Here is a 19171-nt window from a genome sequence, read left to right as displayed (position 1 = left end):
AATTAGACTTTATATGTGCACACATGTCAGGAACAGTCGCAGAAACAATGCAGAATGTTGCAGCGACATGCCGATCGTACGAAGATTTCAGAGAGAAGTTTCTCTCACGATATTGGTCCAGCGAAGCACAGAACAGAGTGAAGTACGAATTATTACAGAACCCATATTTTGAAAATTCAGGAGAGAAGAGTCCCGTGAAATTTTTCGAATTAATGGCAAAGAAAAATCAATGCTTAGATGTACCATACATTGACGGAGAGTTGATTAAATTATGCGCGATGAAGCTACCATTGAAATACCAGCAATCATTAGTAGGTCGCGGAGGCAATGACGTCGAAGCATTTAAAGGTATTCTAAGGGAACTAGAGTTCATATTTTCGGAAGATGACGCAAGAAAAAGACGAAGCGCACCTGAAAACGAAAGCAAAAAGCAGTGGAATCCACAAGACACAGTACGAAGAAACAATAATTACGAACCATGAGATAATTTCGCACCAAGAAACGACAATACATTTCAACAAAGAACCGGTATGGATTTAGAAGAGAATATGGCAATAACTATAATTCACCCAGGAACGGCAACAACTATTACAGAGGGAATAACGACAACCGGAACGGGTACTGGTGAACCAATAGACCGACAAATTATCAACAAAGAAACCACTATCAACAAGCTGAACAAGAAAAGAGAATACAGATAGAAGAAGTGGAGGTAAGACCACTAAACCCCGATAAACGCTCGAATTGACAGCTAAGCGCTTGTGCCAAAGAGAATGACGCACCGACCCAGGACAATTGCAGCACCTTGAACAGAGATGTAAATACCTTATCACGAGAAGAGAAGAAGGAAGAAACAAATCCGCAGGGACCAGATGAAAACGAAGACAAGAAAATAACAATATCGTGTTGGGACGAAATTAACTGGGAGAATACTGACGAGGAAGATGAATTACCAGAGGCATGCACAACGAATGTAGGAGGAAAGGACGAAGTAATGAGTATTGCAGAGCTATTTGAGATGGAAACCAGGGAAAGCGAATTCAATGAGGATAATGCGCAGTCGACAGAAGTTGAAAATAAGTTACGAGTGGGCACACAACCCAACGTATATAATGAAGGAAGTTATGAAGCGATAATTAGAGCATTTAGATGCGATTATGTGGGGGTGGCGACGAAGAAGGAGAAGATAGACGAGGATGAGGAAAAAGTAGAGGATGTTGAAGAAAGCGTAAATGAAGGAAGAAAAAGCGAAGAGGAAATAAAAGAGAGAGAAGTAGCAGTCCAAGCTTATCCTACTGAAAGTTCGATTTTACAAGGGAAATTCCTAAAAAGACTCATGTATGGTTCAGTGGAGGATTCGTTGATGCAAGAAGAAGAAGGACAGAAACAACCCTTTCAAATTCCACCAATTGTGAAGGCCATGGTAAAGCATATCCCAGGCAATATTGTAATTGATAGCGGAAGTGAACTGACTGCGACCTCAGAAAATTTATTAATGAAGTGTAATGCCAATGAGGAATTGCCAGTTCTGAAAACACGTAAGATTAAAGTAAGAGGTCCTATTAGAAACAATGCTGCGGAAGTTACGAGAGAAACAAGGTTAACTCTTTCGTGCCAAGGTCAAAAAATCGAAGCCAACTTCGTGATTATACCTAAACTAAGTGTAGATTTGATTATAGGTGCAGATTTTTTAAATGAGAGATGAATGATAATAGATATGGGGAAAGGTAGCGTAACATTCGGGAATGTCACACTTCTCTTTGAGCAAAAGCTAAAATTAGAAGAAATACCAGTTATAAACAAACAATTAAGAATGACGTAAGATAAAGAGGATGAAGAATTAGAATGGTATGCACAAAAGGGGGAATCGCCTCAACTCATGTTAGAAGTCCATAAAGAAATCGACGAAAAATTGCAAGAAGTTCAAGGTATTTCGGAACACAGTAAAAGAGAATTAGACGGTATTTTACGAGATAAAGCAGAGGTATTTTTACCTAAAACTGGCAGTATTAAACACTTTCAGTAAAAGTTTGAAGATTAATTTTATTACTGATAAATAATCAGCACAATATTTCAAGATTATGTTGCAGATAAGATCGTCAGGAGAAAGAAGAATGAAGAGAGAGGAAGGTGGGAAAAAGAAAGTAGTTTCAATAAAAACAAAAACAAAAATAACACCAATAGTACCATAGATTAAGGTGAAGCGATAAAACGTAGATAGTCTAACAGCACGAAATACTAAAATACTATACACCATGACACTACACAAAAATAAAAAACCAATTTGAGGTTTCTTGTATAAATTAAGACTCAAAATATCTTAGAATTGTAACATGGAAAGGGCACCGAAATTTGTAAAGCTTTTAAGAAGGCGTAAAACAATGTAGATACTAGACATATGTTAGATGATTATAAGTAAAACTTTTTGTAAGAACCACTGTAAAAACTCCAGCAAGGACAAGATGCAACGACCCACAAGTTGCAATGCGAGATGTATCAAGAAAGAAAATGATGTAATTAGCAAGACACGATTCCTACAAGGCAGAAAAGCCAGTAAACCACGAGATTCTGCACTCACAGCTCCATTCCATTATGGGACCTCCACAACAGCAACATACACTTACAAAGCCAACAAGGAACGACGAACGAAGCTGTACATCAAATACGTGCCCACATCCATCTCGCCCAGGTCCATCACCTTCGTGCAAAAACATTCGCCAATCTCATGCTTAAACATTCATACGTAGGATTGTGTGAATGTGTGAAATCAAATTATGTGATGTAGGAATTGTGCAAAAGAAACGTGTGAAAAACTAAATAAGTTAAGCACACCTGACAGCTGATAAACTACAAAATAACAGTCATTGACTATGGACTTAAGTAAAAAAACAGACTATCGATAAAAATAAGTTGGTTGGTTGGCTGTTTTTGGGGAAGGAGACCAGACAGCATGGTCATCGGTCTCATCGGATTAGGGAAGGACGGGGAAGGAAGTCGGCCGTGCCCCTTCAGAGGAACCATCCCGGCATTTGCCTGGAGTGATTTAGGGAAATCACGGAAAACCTAAATCAGGATGGCCGGATGTGGGATTGAACCGTTGTCCTTCTGAATGCGAGTCCAGTGTCTAACCACTGCGCCACCTTGCTCGGTTAAAAATAAGTCATTAGTTCTGAAATGGACAGTATATAAAGAACAAGTAAGGCATAATAAACACTAGAACTATATGCCATTTATTTTCTCCTCATAAAAATAAAACAATAACTATATTTTACTTATTTTGTTCTTATAAAAACAAAGATGAAAATTATCTTGTTGGATGTTTTCCCCTTTTTTTTACATTTGTACCATTTGTTAGGATAATATCTCAATACTTGTGTATGTATATTTCTTTGTCAAAGCAATTCTTGGAAATAATTCTTATTTGTTAGTGTAACAATGTTGAAATGAGTGTCGAGAAACAAAAACATTTTACTTGTACATGATATTTAGAAAATGTATTAGGAATAGATTTTACTTAATTACTACATTTATAAAAAAAATATATTTCTAAGAAAATCGATGTGAAAGACTTCACTTTCGATAACAAACTTCTTAAAAAACAAACTTAACACTTAAATAAAGAAAGAAAATAATTAAAAATTAATAATAGCATAAAAACATTATTCTCTTGTCAGTTTTGACAATAATGTGGAAGAATATAAAAATAAAAATTAGTAATACAAACTAGCATAGAACCAGAATAACGTGGATGAACAGTAAGCAACAAAATTTAGATAACGGAATAATTTTTGACTGGCTTAGACAACGATTCAATCGTTGTACAAAAATTAAGTTCGAAGGGCGGTGATACGTAAGGTGTCAGGCAAATCCAACACCTTCAATGAAAACCCTGACATGATAAGCAAATCCAGTAGTATGTCACATAGTTCCGAATAAATCGTGACATTAAATTAACCAAAGTAATTCGACTAACGAGTGAGCAAATGGAATACCACAGACTAACACAAGAATGCCAAAATGCATGTCATACCTTCCCACTGTGAGACAGACGCAGTTCCGAGGGGAGAAACGAGAACAGAAGCCGAGAGCAGAATCGTGTTAAGCTAGAAGGCCCTACGATAAGGGATGGACTGGACACCCGCGTCGCCAGCTAACCACTAGGACCACCCCTGCTGCAAGTTTTAGCATGAGACTTTTTCGCGTCTCTGTTATGTTAGGATCATCCCCCAGCCCATGTTAAATGATAGAGCCCTCCAGAAGAACAGTATAGATCTTACGATAACACAAAAAGGGCCACACCACCCTCAAGTTTTTAGCGTGAGACTTTTTCGCGTCTCTGTTACGTTGCAAACTTTAAAAACATTGCCCCACCACGAAAAGTATAACGTTTCTCATTGGATAGACAGAATTTTTGCAGGCGGAGCTTAAGGTTAACATGGAGACCCTGATTGATCACATGAAAACACAGCCAGATAGTTTTTTTAAACCAACTTCGGTAAATTGTAGTAAGGAGAAGTTAGGAGAAGAGTTACTTCCGAGACGGCGAGGTGAGCGGAGCTGTTCTGTCGGCCGCCCCCTGACGAACACCGACAAGGTAATGAACGCATGCGATGCCACATAACGGCGCATAAAGCTTCACTCAGAACTGCAGAAGTCTCATCTGTTACACCCCTTTTTGCGTAATACTAGTGTCGATCGTCAATTAAAGCTCATGGTGTTCACATTCGTCACTTGAAGTAAAAATCTGAAACGCGATGATTTTTCTGTTATATAGCTATTGAGAAGCCACATCAGCCACTGTAATTTACGACAAGTTAGATAAGTAATTAAAGATAATTGAGGGTCACTGTAGACCATTTTGATAGTTTTCTCTTTTGTGAAACTTAATTTAAACCTAGATTATAGATGTGATAGGGCACAGGTCATCCTTCGATCCATTGTAGAACTTGGAAACCCATTCAGGGAATATTCGTTCACATTTTTTTGTTGAACGCAGTTGGTTTTTACCATCCTGTATTAAAACATTTCCTTTTATCAATAGTGCAATTTATAAACATTGTTTTGTGAGTAGAATAAAATTTCCAATGGTGAACTTAACTGCTTTTTCGACGTTATTTTACCAGCTAACTAAAAATTGGAAGCCTTGAACCCCTTCCACTAAATTTAGATAGTATTAAGATTCTTTTACAGGGAGTCCAGTGGAGCTGACGCTGAAATCATTAAGTATTTGGTTATATCATCGCTAGTCTCAATGGACTCTTCTGAATTCTACATGTCATGTGTGGTCTGGCGTCTCCTTACCAGCAACAGGTCCCAGGTTCAAACTAGTCAATTCCCTAAAAAACACACTCAGAGCGTCGTTGCGCGAAAGTAGTAGGGAGACACGATATATAACAAACAGACACCACACAGAATGTTAGAAAGCTGCAGACGGCTAAAAGCGTAACAATACGATACAGGCACATTCCACCATCAGAATGATATTATATCCCTATAGCCTCATTTAACTGGCAGCTTTTGATGAGATCAAATCTCATTACTAGGTGACATCATACAAGTTTGGGGCTCCATCGAGATTTGGTACTAAATTGCCTGGTCTGTGCAGCTGTGTCATCCCCTTGCACCTTGTCATTGAGCTCTGATAACAACTATACTTTAGATTCAGTACTACTTAATATGTCATGCAAATATTTCTCCCCAGCTGCCTTTTCAAATTCAATCGTTTTTCGTGTTTTATTACGGTACTACTCGCAGTCCACCTTAAGCATGCTCGATAAATATTGAAATGTAATAACAGCAGACCAGATCCTGTACAATTTCCACGTTTTTACAGTGGAATACCCCTTCGTTATGGTGAAGAAGAAATCGACTCTGCTAGTGACCCGCACATATTTACAATACTTTCTACGGTTGCCTTGCTGTGTTTGAAGTTAACGATCCACCTCTTCGATCACCTCCTGTAACAGTTCATTTTGTTTATTGGTTTTGTCGACATTCGCCAGTACGTATCTTTCGCAGATGATTGCTATCATTAACAAGCTAATCCAGTTATTGTATGTTGATCCACCATATATTACAAGGAATTGCGTCGGCCCTTACATCTTGGAAGTATTGCATATCCTGGTGATGTCGTTGACCTTAATCGCAGTAAAGTTTGTTTCTGAACCGTTGGGAGATCTTCGTCGCGTGCTGACTAATATTCATAATTTTGCTTTTATGACAACTTACATTACTTATCTCTAATGGTGAATGTTTCAGTCGACCTTGGCATGTATAAGGTTGCTCTAGGCAAACTGTCTTGGGAAGTTCCAACCGCAGCTGAACAAGTCTCATCGCATTAAGTTATGGGTCTTTGATATTCTAATGGTTTCTTGTGTGTACCTAACACTTTGACGAGGGTTCTGAAAAGTACTCTGCAGTGGTCACTTCCGATATTTCTTGGAGATTGGCACCTATCCCCTGTGTGCACATACGGTGTTTGTCTCATTAGGTATGTCAGTTCCAATGACATATTTTTCACACGGACATACATGCATTTTATCAGATTCCTCGTAGAGAGCTTGATGATATCCTCTTTGAAGTGTCAGGAGCAGCTGTGTCGTTTGTAAAGTAATAGTCTCTTCAGTCGTAACCAACGTAAGGTCATATCTATATCGCTAAAATGACTTCCCATTGTAGAAAATTTTCTATTAGCTCTACTGTTGTCGTTTGACATTCGTGTTTCTGCTGTGTGTATTTCACTGGGTCTCCCTAGCAACGCTTCTCGGTGGTTGTGTTGTGAAGGGTTACCTAACTGATGGTGCAGTGTTAGATTTATTATCTATAAAGTTATTTTCATAAGATTATTTTCAGCTTTTGCAGCTTGTGTAATTGTGTACACATCTACGCCGTTGGTTACGTTATCTTCATAACTTTTCGTCTCATTTCCATCCGTGATGGCGCCTCTCGATACGAATTTCACTGATGAAAACACTTCTTGGAACTTGTAGTACTCTGATTGTTATCGAGCGAGGTGGCGCAGTGGTTAGTACACTGGAGTCGCAGTCTGCAAGACGACTGTTCAAACTCGCGTCCGGCCATCCTGATTTAGGTTTTTCGTAATTTCCCTAAATCACTTCAGGCAAATGCCGAGATGATTCCTTTGAAAGGGCACAGCCGATTTCCCTCTTCATCTTTCGCAAATCCGAGTTTGCGCTTCGCCTCTAGTGGCCGCGTTCTCCACGTGACCTTAAACACTGATTTCCTTCTCTGATTATTGAAAGCTTCTCTGTTTCCGTTTCGTTCTCCATGTTGTCCACTTAACACTAACAAGGATCTAACTTTCCAGTTGCTCGACTCGTATTAGAATCTGATTTTGGAAGGACACACAGTGATAAAACTTAAGTTGGAGATACATCCAGATAATAAATTGAACAAACATCTTTAAGGTCATATCGTTGATGGTAGCTGCCACCACTAGGTATCTGTTACCCATTAGATACTATGCAAGTAACGATGGAAAGTGTTTCAGTTAATTTTTGGTTCCGAAGTTCGGCAAGCTGTGGCCACCATGCAGCATTGCAGTTTTGTAATTTAAGTCCATTGCCCCGAATAACCTTATAATGCTATCATCAATGTCAGAAGTTGTCATACACAGCCTGCCCGTGCCATAATACTCTCTAAAATAATTTTGTAGGTTATGCACACTTCATATTTCCTGTTCGAGTTTCTGTGTAGTATCTTGCAAGAGATGCATGCAATTATTTTAGTCAAGTGCATTTTCACAAATCTCGTGATAGTTACAGCTAGTAAGATGAATGCCAACACACATAGGCCTTTACTTGATCTGTTCACTCCTCGGAGCTCTCACGTTCTGTATCCCCGACGGTATCAGATTGTTCATGTTAAAATGGTTCAAATGGCTCTAAGCACTATGGGACTCTGAGGTCATCAGTCCCCTAGAACTTAGAACTACTTAAACCTAACTAACCTAAGAACGTCACACACATCCATGCCCGAGGCAGGATTCGAACCTGCGACCGTAGCAGTCACGCGGCTCCGAACTGAAGCGCCTAGAACCTTTCGTCCACCGGGGCCGGCATTGTTCATGTTCCTGGAACTTAATTTACTACTTAGATACAACTACTACAAAGGCAGAACAAATACTCTTCTGGCCTCTAAAGAACAGTTCGTGATAACAATACACAGTCTGATACTTCTACATTTCCAGACATTTTGTTGTGTCAGATGAGCCCTGATAATTCCATTCAGATCCAATATGACTTTTGTCTAACTTTTTCGGGTAATATTGTGCGTTAATTTCTGCATGATTCTTTTTTTTAATTTCCACCTTCACTCATAACCAACGTTTCCAGTTTAGTTTAGATAAAAATTTTTGTTTACATTACAACCACTTACGCTACATAATCTACTTCTTAGAACATAGAAAGATTGACGTATTTACAAAAATGAGTTCTATTAGAAACAAGTCTGTAGCGTGCTATCCTACAAGAGACCTAAATCATAAGTGGAAAAGAACATTCGTTTGCAATACTCTGATGTAAATAGTTATAAACAGTATCAGAACCTTTAAATTGGTTCAAATGGCTCTAAGCACTATGTGACTTAACATCTAAGGTCATCAACCCCCTAGGCTTAGAACTACTTAAACCTAACTAACCTAATACCATCACACACATCCATGCCCGAGGCAGGATTCGAACCCGCGACCGTAGCAGCAGCACGGTTCCGGACTGAAGTGCCTAGAACCGTTCGGCCACATTGGCACGGCCTCCTCGTTTCCTCTGCAACACATCCTAAATGTAGCGTCGACTAAAATTTCTGAAATATTAGGTCCTGACAGAATACAACACTTTTAACAACATCCTCATCCGAGCATCTTCGATATTTAATCAGAGTCTTAATATGTAGTAACAGTTTCTGAGTACACGGTGAATATTCGTACTCTGCTCAAGTGTTGCGACTATTTATCAGTCAAGATAAATGAGAATTAATGGATATGGAAGTGAATGATCTCGACTAGATTGCTTTATGTGTGTCTCAACAATCCGTAACTACTGCTTCGCTACATTCTGTTCCCCCTAACTTAGCCGCTGTAACTTAAAACCTGCTTTCTATGAAATATTATAGTTACCTTTATATCATTTTCATTTCATAATTTTATAAAAAGTCAATTCTAGTTGCGGCAATTTTATGTGCAATACTGACACAAAAAGTAGAAGATTCATTAAGTGTTATACTCAGGTCTTCCTATGAGGAACCCAGCAAGTCACCATTAAACGAGAGCCGAAACCGACTTTTGGTAGCAGCTCTGATGACCCAGTTCGTCTCTTTCAAAGGCAGTTGTCATCTGCATTTGCTATTCTGTATGATGTCTGCCGGACGACAGGATTACTGGTGTCGAGTTCTCCCGCGCTTGTTAGAAGAAAGGAAATTTTCCTCTTGAACTTCCTCTTGAACGTATGAGTCTTGTAAATGTACCACCCGTAAATGGCTGCCATAAAACTCATTTCTATGACTGCGTTACAGCAGTCAAACAAATGCTGTAGAGAGCAAAAATTTCACCATCTCATAAGCTGCCTACATAATGGGAAGGTCAGCCCCTTCTCACAGAAATCTTACGGTTAATGATAACTTTTATGTCCTTTTCGTTCTTGCTTTCCTCCAGTCAAAACAGATGTCCACAAATCTGTTGTTTTAATTTTTTATTTTTCTCGAACATCGGAAATGAGAAAATGTGTCTCCTTACAACCATTCTGAGTGTTTTATACTGTAACAGCTGAAGCATTTGGTATGTAAATCCAGAAAATGTAATACCCTCTATGCTTGAAATGATTAGCACGCTTTACGACAGAGTTAGGTAACGGCGATTGGGATCATTTGAAGCTGTATCAACTTCAACACAGACCTTATGGCGCCCGTTAGCTCAGCATTTTCTAATACATTTTGATGGCTTGAAGAAGCGTAATTGTGGACTTAGGCCTTCTAATACATTTTGATGGCCTGAAGAAGCGTAATTGTGTACTAAGGCCGCAGTTGAACGAAGATATCTGTCCATCTGGACAAAATTTTCATACTAACGCCCGTCAATATATTTTTACAACATTGACATTTCCTCACCAAATGGAACAAACGACAAAACAGGTGCTGTTATTACCTCTGAGGCACCTATTGTGTAATGAGACTTCATGACTACAGACGTTTCTATTTAGTGACATTAAATGTAGCTTACTAATATCACTATCAGATCGCATGCATAACTGACGTCCTAAATAAATTGAGTCCTTGTTGATAGCGGAAAAATGTCAAGTACTGATAGGCAGAAAATCTGACATGATTCATTACCTTCCGAGCAATTTCGTTGAACCTCAGCGGTTGTATCTGCCAGATCCTCTGCTTCTTGAAACAGTCTGTAAGAGAAATGAGAGACACTAAGTATAGAAACTGAAGAAAATTTGATTTCCATTTAATTGTGTCTTATTTCCTTACAAATAACACATGTCTTCATTACGGATATAAAATATAAATTTGTCAGTATCAAGGTTCTCCTCAGACAACTTTTACCCTGCGATGATATCTGCTACCCCATGTACAGAATTATGGCCCTAGTGTGCCGGGTGCGGCTAAACTTATCAGAGCTAACCTTAGAACTATGGACCAATGAATGTAACAAACATTTCTCTTTGTCCTGATGAAACTCTAAAACGGTTCAAATGGCTCTAAGCACTATGGGACTGAGGTCATCAGTCCCCTAGACTTAGAACTACTTAAACCTAACTAACCTAAGGACATCACACACATCCATGCCCGAGGCAGGATTCGACCCTGCGATCGTAGCAGCAGCGCAGTTCCGAACTGAAGCGCCTAGAACCGCTCGGCTACAGCAGCCGGCGATGAAACTCTGCTCCTGTGGCTTGCAGAATGTGCATCAGAAGCATATTCCACAATTTTTCTGTGAATAACGTAGTGAAAAAGATATCTAGACCAAATACAAAGCGAATTTTGTGTAACACATATCTGTTACGTGGGTGGCTAATTTCACGGTAATTTATCTAGGTCTCTAATTCTGAGTCAAAAATACTCTTTTTCATATATATATCTAACTGAAAATCAACAAAACGGATGTTTCACGCTCTTATCCTTTCCACAGATTTAATAATTATTTCGTTAACGACGTCATTTGATTCAAGGTCCACTAAAATTTTGAAGAAAAATGAATCTGTAATAATCGGCTATCATTTTTAATAGGCCCTTTCTTTCCAACTGAATTTATGTCAGACAGCGATAGTAAAAACGGATCAGAATTTCAGGAAGATCCGTCCCTATCTGAGTGATATATTTTTGCACGTAGTATGACTTTCATAAGCTAATCTTTTTAATGACGAGTCAAAGACATTAATTCTTCAGTTAAGTTCCATAAGAAGTGTAGTTACTAGTGATTCAGTGGAAGTCAGTCACGACAAAATCCGTAAGTGAAATTCTTGTCACAAGAAATACGTTAAATGCACATACAAGAAGAATGGGCAATGTACATTTACACATGTGACTGATATACTGAACAGCAATAAGCTAGGAAGCGGCCGTTATAACCTAAAGTACTTCATGCCCTGAGGAAGAAGATGCACTCATAAAGTGATCTGTCGCGATAAGTCAGCAATTAAGGAACACACAATATTTCATATTTTATAGAAATGAAAGCCAAAACAGAGCAGTGGTTGAATGAACTTAAGGGCCTCACAAATTTCTATGTACTCAAATATCTATAGAACCATGCAACAGCAAAATCAAGTCATTCTGTGATACAGAACGTATTTGCATTTCTTATATAAAGAAGAACCTCAAATTATTGGACAACACATCTGAAACAGTGTATGTTCTTTGGTGTTCTACTGTATATAGAAAAACAGCAATGCAAGGTAGATAAAACACATTGAAGACAATACACTGAAGAGCCAAACAAACAGGTACACCTGCCTAATATCGTGCAGGGGCCCCGCGAGCACGCAGAAGTGCCGCAACACGAGGCAGCATGGGCTTGACTAATATCTGAAGTAGCGCTGGAGGTAACTGACACCATGAAATCTGCAGGACTTCCCATAAATCCGTAAGAGTACGAGGGGATAGAGATCTCTTCTGAACAGACAGAGATCTCTTCTTCCAGGATCATTTTCTGGCCGCAGCGATGTCGGAGACTTGACGTTTTGCCGGAGTCCTGATATTCACGGTTGTTGTGTACATAGTTCCGCGTAGTCAGCGCGTACACAACTTTCCCAATAGAGCGCGCCCCGCTAAGCACAACAGCGCAGGCGCAGCGCTCGTCTGTCTCCGCACTACGAGATGTCGCTGCCTTAGAGACGGACCAAATTCTGCTTCCGCCGATCCACGTATTAATATGTAACACAGCCAATGAGATTGCTGCTATCGTAGAACCTTTTCTCCTTGCGGATCACACTCGGGCAGTGATACCTGAATGCTCGAGGTATTATAACGAGTGTACAGACCTCCGATTACTCAGTCTGCATTAGTCTGTACCAGTCTACATTAGTCTGTACCAGTCCATAGTCAAGTTTCAGTCTGTGCCTAATAAGATTACCATATTCCTATACACAGCCATGAAGATAAATGTATAGACACTTTGTCAAGTATCGAAGATACGTGAGAATAACATTAACATACCAAGACCAAAGGAACTTCAGATTGTCAATTGTAAACAGCATCCAGAATCAAGTTACGTAATATCAATGAGTTTTATTATTTTAATAAATTTGTGTGAAAATTAATCAAGTTCTGTTTAAAGTTGGTCACCATCAAACTGCTACTCTAAGCATGCAAGTGGCATTTCTATCGTCTAACCTAACGGCAGTAGATAAACACGCCACAATAAGACCACGAGACATATTGCTGACACTCGCCTGCTTCGTTAGAGCGACAAGTGAAATAATCTGTATAACAACTAAGACAGACCCTTGTTCTCTTATACAGGCGCCGCATTACACCTGTTTGCATATTTCTGTATTCGAATACGCTTGCCTATACCAGTTTCTTTGGCGCTTCAGTGTATATATCCATCTAAAGTAATATACACCCATGTTATGTAGGAATAAGAATTCTGTAAAAAGTGCCATTGGGGCAAACTGGCAACAAACTTTTACGCTTTGGCCAGTAGCACTAGGTCTGTCACCCTGAACATATGCTGAAATCTTGATGCTTGTACAGAAACACTGTCCTTCTGAGAAATTATCATACATTGGTGTGATACTTAATGATGTTTCCAGGACATTAAAAAATGAAAATGTTAAATATACTGTAACACTGGTAATTTGAATGGATTTTGTTATTAATTTTGCTGAACACTGATCACAACTTTCAAGTAAATGAGGCCAGAAAGAAATTTGTAATTATGTGATACTTTTCAAATAGTGTAGATATTAGGTGATACTTGAAGTTTTCGAAATGGCTGATTGTATACATGAACATGATGTGAAAACAGAGACCTAGGTGGTGTGAAAATGCCATCTCTATGGACTAGAAGCTGTGAGACACTTGTGAAACGTAATGGAAACACAGGACAACGAGTAGGTTAAGTGTCGAATGTAAAAATGAGGGAAGAGCAAGGAGCGTCAGTCTTATAAAACTTCGGGAAACCAAAGAAATATGAATTATAATGCACATTGTGAGTACTACCGATAATAATGTCGAAGGAAGAGAACAAAGATTTTGCTACTACTATTTACCTACCGTATTACAAAAGTATTAGATTACATTCCATGTTGTTGGTATCATATTTTACCGTAACAATTTCAGAACCTTACATATCAAGCTATAATAACCATACCTCACAACTGACTTTTATAAGCAGCACTTCAAAAAATCAGATCTACAACCTGGGATGTAATAAAATACTTGTGTAATGAAAATAATCTCTCGTTGGGACTCAGACCTGATAACTAGGATATTAAGCGGAAATATTGAGACACCTGTGTAAGTGTAGAAATGCTGAAACTACAAGAAATTCCCTACCAAGGTAATGTCAGATGGGGCAGTGGGAATTCTCCGGTGCTGGGTGCGAGGCGAGTTGAATAATAAGCCTTCACTAGTTTCATTCATGATTTCGGAATAAACCACCAGGCATCCGGTTTCCCCTTACTCACCGAGACCTCCACCCAATTACACAAACACACACACACACACACACACACACACACACACACACACACACACACACACACACACACACACACACAGAGCTTATATCAGATGCATCAAGGAATGGTGACAACTCATGTTGTGCGGAAGGACAAGCTAGTCATTTTTCAAGAGAAAATCGCTGTCTGGAAATGTATAATTTCACCATAATGAAACTGTGAGTTTTGAAAATGATGGTATTACAGTATCTTCGGATAATGTTTGGATTTAATTATGCAACCTATTAGCCATTGCGGACACACGGAATGCACGTTGAGAACACACAGAATGTTGAGCAGGACGAGAAACACAGTTGATAAGATGAAACACACGTCCAGGAATCTATGATACGGGCACCAAAGGGGATCGAAATTAGACAACGGTTCAGACTCACTGCTGGGGCTGGGTCCTATATTTCGTTAACAAACGAAACAACAGTCATGCCCTGTACAGTACATTTGAACAGAATTTTGAATTCCTACTTGATTACAGAGTGTACATCAGCAGTGTAGACAGGTTCATATCGCGAAATAAATGTGGTTGTACATTCAGTGTTCCATTTTCACAGTGGGTTTGTGCGTTGGGGCATTCTCTGATGTAACAACAGTATCGTGCACCATAATCTTCGTCATATTCCACAAAAAGATAGTCAAGATGTGAAAGATCTGGCAACGGAGGCGACCGCATGTAGGGAAGCAGCATACTCACGCCTTATAAAATTCACATCAGTCTTTCCATTGTGTGCCAGCCTAGCCCGCTGTAACTAGCTCTGACGTCATAAATGTTGTGCAATACATTAAAAATCAAGTAAATAACCTGAAACGTTTCTAGCATGTCAGGAGTAATACTAAATCAATATGTGTTGAATATTAGTTCAATAACTTTAACCATTTTCGAAATTTGGATGTTATTCTGTAAAAATCATTCGCGCAACAGAAAAGAGCTAGAAGCTTAAAAATCTATATTAAGATTCCTTTTGCGTAACAATTTAGTAAAAACAGTATTCTGGATCGCACAACTTAAAATTTTAGTTGAAATTGATGATATTCTGGTTTTTGTCTTAGAAATTAAGGAAGCAAGATAGATTAAGTAGGCGAATAAATAAAGCTAGGATGTTTAAATTTAAGTAGAAGGGAGATCCGCTATAATCATAAAGATGTGAGAAGTATCAACTGAATAACTATAAGACTATAGCGATAGCATATCTCCAAAGGGCAAGTTCAGAGATCGTCTACTGCGTGTAGTGAAATTAAATTAATTCTCTAGCCCAACATATTTGACTTAGCCACATCAGACTTTTATTATGATTACTTACCTGTGTGCTGATTGCTCATTTACATTGAGATCTTCATCAGCCATCAGCAAAGGAAGCAATGATTTATTCGATAACTTAAAGTGGTGCATTACTAGCCCAGCGGCTAGTTCGGAGAGCGGATTTGATCAGGTGTTCCCTTAGCCGTCCGCACGGCGGCTTTATATGTAAGAATGCTGCGTGAGAGAGGAAGGCCTCAGTTCTCTCCAGACGCTGATTAGCGCACCACCTGTGCCGGGAGTCGAATCGCGTCGGTATCATTGCTATAAACAGCCCCAGATGCCGTAATAAGTTACTTGGGATACGTGTAACCATGAAATCGTTGTCGAGTGAAGTGTTAATTCTGGGATGACTTTAATGCTCTATCTTCAGTTTTCGTATGTCGTATTTTCACATGCCGCCGTGGGACAGACATTCTACCATTATTTAGCGTGGTGTTTGATGAACATTATCATCAAATTATGGCGAGCATTCACTTAAACATTTAATTTGAACAGTTATAGTTGCACCAGCGTATTAGACTCTGAACTGCTCTGGTAGTTGGATTGTGTGGATTCTTTTTGGTCTGTGACTTTCAGAATATAGTGAATATTTAGAGAGAATCGCTTTTGATTATGAATCCCAGACAATTTTCTAATTCCTCAGAGCTATAAGCTGTACCTATAAATGTATTTCTCAGATGAAGTGGGCACTAGGGTTTCTAATTACAGGTTTCACGTTTTGCTAATCACTTTCTGGTTGCCAATATTGTAGTTAGAGAGCCAGTGTTGAGAGCGGCGAACAACAGCATTAAATGAATAATAGGAACATCTAATAACAAAAATATCCACCCGCCGCCCCACATATGCTGCATCGACGGGAAAGAAACTGAGTAAAGGTGAAAGTGACTTTAAATATTCGGATTCGAGAGTGAAATGCGACACGCAACTGAGTAATAGAACAGTCATAGTGTTACATGTGCATGTGGAAGACGCAATTGGATTAACAATGCATCTGGATTGACGGAGCTGGCACTGAGTCAAGCGGCAGTGCCGGCATTGCGAGAAGCCAGTTTCGCCTCACCGCAGTTGTCCGCCGGAACAGCCGGTGCCGCGCCTGCAGTTGCGGGCCACGCAAACACACAGCAGCCGTCGAATTGCCATCTGCAGTTCAACGCGCCGTGTCGCATTAGTAATCCTGGTATGCCGCGCCAGCAACGCCATACGTCGTGCAGAAGGAACTAAGTTAAGTGAAAAGCTGTTAAAATTTTTACTAACCGGCACTAAAAGACTGTCGGCGATGGAACCACCAGCAGAAACTGAGGTTAAATTTAAATCAGAACCTATGTCTGTTGAGGGAACTGTAAATCCAGGCAATGGTTCAAGTGTAAATATGCATGAAAATAGTAATGTTAAAGTGAAATATGAAGTATTGTCTCCTGACAGTAGTGTGAAAAGAGGCAATGATTCAATAATAGAGACACCTGTAGTAAAGCAGAAATCAGAAATTGTTAATTTATTGGATGATACCTGTAGTTTATCTGATGAGTTAAAAACGAAACAGCCATCAGAGGTGGTAGAGTTTAAAAAGGATAAGTTAGATATGACTGATCGATCAGAAGTTTAATTTAGTTTTGATGATTCTGGTGTTGGAGTTAGTTTTTCGTCACCTGAGTGTGATAAAAAGCCAGCTAGTGAGCAAACCAAAGATACTGGGGCTATTGATTTAAATGTAATATTACAAGCAATAGCTGCCAGTAATGCAAAAATGTCAGCCAGTAATGCTAAAATGACAGCTGAATTAAAGTCTGAAATAACTGAGGTCAAAAGCAGTAATGCTGAATTAAAGTATGAGATTGTGGCCAGCCAAACTAATTTTATTAAACGATTGGAGGTAATGGACAATACCTTCAAGGCTGGTTGCAATAAGTTGAAAGAGGATCTGGACAGTTTGAATTATAAAATTGATTACAATCATGAGGGTATTAAGAAAAAGGTTGCTCAACAATTTTCTGAAAGGTATAAAACAGTAAAATCCGAAGTTGCTGAGGTTCGCAGAGACTTCCAAATGGAAGATGCGAAGCTGGAGCACAAGTTAACAGAAAAGATCGAGGCGGAATCTGAACTGTGCTCAGATAGGTTTAAAGATGTTAATATAAAGGTAAACATACGTCAAGCAGAAGTAGACGCAATCAAAACTGATACTACTCATATTGTGCAAAGAGTAGATAATGTTGAAATGAGAGTAGAAAATATTAGTACTAACATTGAGAGTAAAGTAGTTTCAGTAACTTCTGGTAATGGTAGTATGCAACAAGTTGTAGCTGCAAACGCCGCTTTTATCGGGTGTCGGCAGTTCTTGCGGTTCGATCCAGATAAAAATATCCACCCGCTAGATTTCTGGAACGATTTTGAAGATGTGATTCCACCTACTCGGTCTGAACGAGAGAAAATCTCATTTATTAGAAACCATTTAGCAGGTGACGCCATGCGTTGGTCAGCTGATGTTATGTTGAACTGTAAACCATTAGCGGAATTTAAAACAGCTTTCATTAATGAGTATTGGTCTAGCAATAAGGAAAATGAAGTGTTGAGAGAATTTTGGAGTGGAAAATGCTTCAATGCAGGCAAGGAATCTATTAAAGAGTTTGCTAGGTCATGGATTTCACGTTTGTCACATTTGGCGGAAAAGCTGAAACCTGAAATGATAATACTAGGTCTTGAAGCCAAACTGCCATGGTATTGGCAAACTAGAATTATATTTGCCCCTAGAGACAATCTTGATGGTTTCATTGAGTATTTGGAACGTGTAGAGCGTGTTGCTGCCAATGAGGAGTAAGCACGTAATAACAGAAATGGTAATAACACTAGTAGTAATTTTAAGAACGAGCAGAATGGCAATGTAAACATCAGAACAGTAGGTGTTTGCCATCCTAAGAGAGGTAGGAATTGGAGAAATAATTATCAGAACCAACAATGGCATCCAAATGATAATAATTTTGTTCCGAACAAAATTATGCAGGTAAACAACAGTGTGGAAAGCAATGCTGTGCCAGTTAACTATAATGGAAATAAAGGAAACAATAGTAGGCCGAAGCAGGAAAACTAGTTCTCGTCTATGAGGACACTGGCGCTCACCAGGTGGTTACTTTTCCTAAGCCAGTAATTACAGTAATTGGTAAGACAGATCAGAATACTCAGACTGAACATGTGGATGAGGGGTCGGTAGCATCTAAGGATACAGCAGAAATATTAGATCACTCACAGTATTTGCTAGATACCGTGTTAGAGACGCTTTCTAAGTGGGAAGAAAAAGAGAAGGCGCAGCAGTGTAATGGTAGGGAAGAAATTCATGCTTATATTTACGATGAGGATGATGTTCTCTTATCTAAAGTGCCTGTGCAGGATGTTGATACTGTACTAATAGATTTAGGACAGGAGGTAAGTGAGAATGTAGAGGATAGCCTGTTGGGGGTCGATGAACCCAGCAGCTGTGACCAGTTGTCACTTGAGAAGGAACCCGACGATAATAGTGAAAGTGGTTTAGCTGTAACTAGTGTTATGCCCGATCTGGAGGCGCAGAATCGCTCAGACTACAGTAATTTGGGTCATGTTCAGCAAACTAAATGTAATGAAGTCGTGCGGTGTTTCAATTTGAAATTAATAGACCGACTGGAAAAGGCAGCTGAAAATGTAA

The 19171-nt window shown here is 39.2% G+C and overlaps 1 protein-coding gene across 1 annotated transcript in view; it reads right to left on the bottom strand.

The window, feature by feature from the left end:
- Positions 1–19171, bottom strand: part of LOC126470810 (uncharacterized) — a 202590-nt gene that overhangs the window by 118093 nt on the left and 65326 nt on the right. The window contains exon 3 of the mRNA XM_050098821.1: positions 10345–10409. Coding sequence (XP_049954778.1) covers positions 10345–10409 — 65 coding nt within the window. The remainder of the gene's footprint in view (positions 1–10344; positions 10410–19171) is intronic.

Source organism: Schistocerca serialis, chromosome 3 (assembly GCF_023864345.2).
Source record: "Schistocerca serialis cubense isolate TAMUIC-IGC-003099 chromosome 3, iqSchSeri2.2, whole genome shotgun sequence".
NCBI lineage: Eukaryota > Metazoa > Arthropoda > Insecta > Orthoptera > Acrididae > Schistocerca > Schistocerca serialis.
Note: the sequence above shows the minus strand (reverse complement) of the source record. Positions and strands in the feature narration are given on the sequence as shown.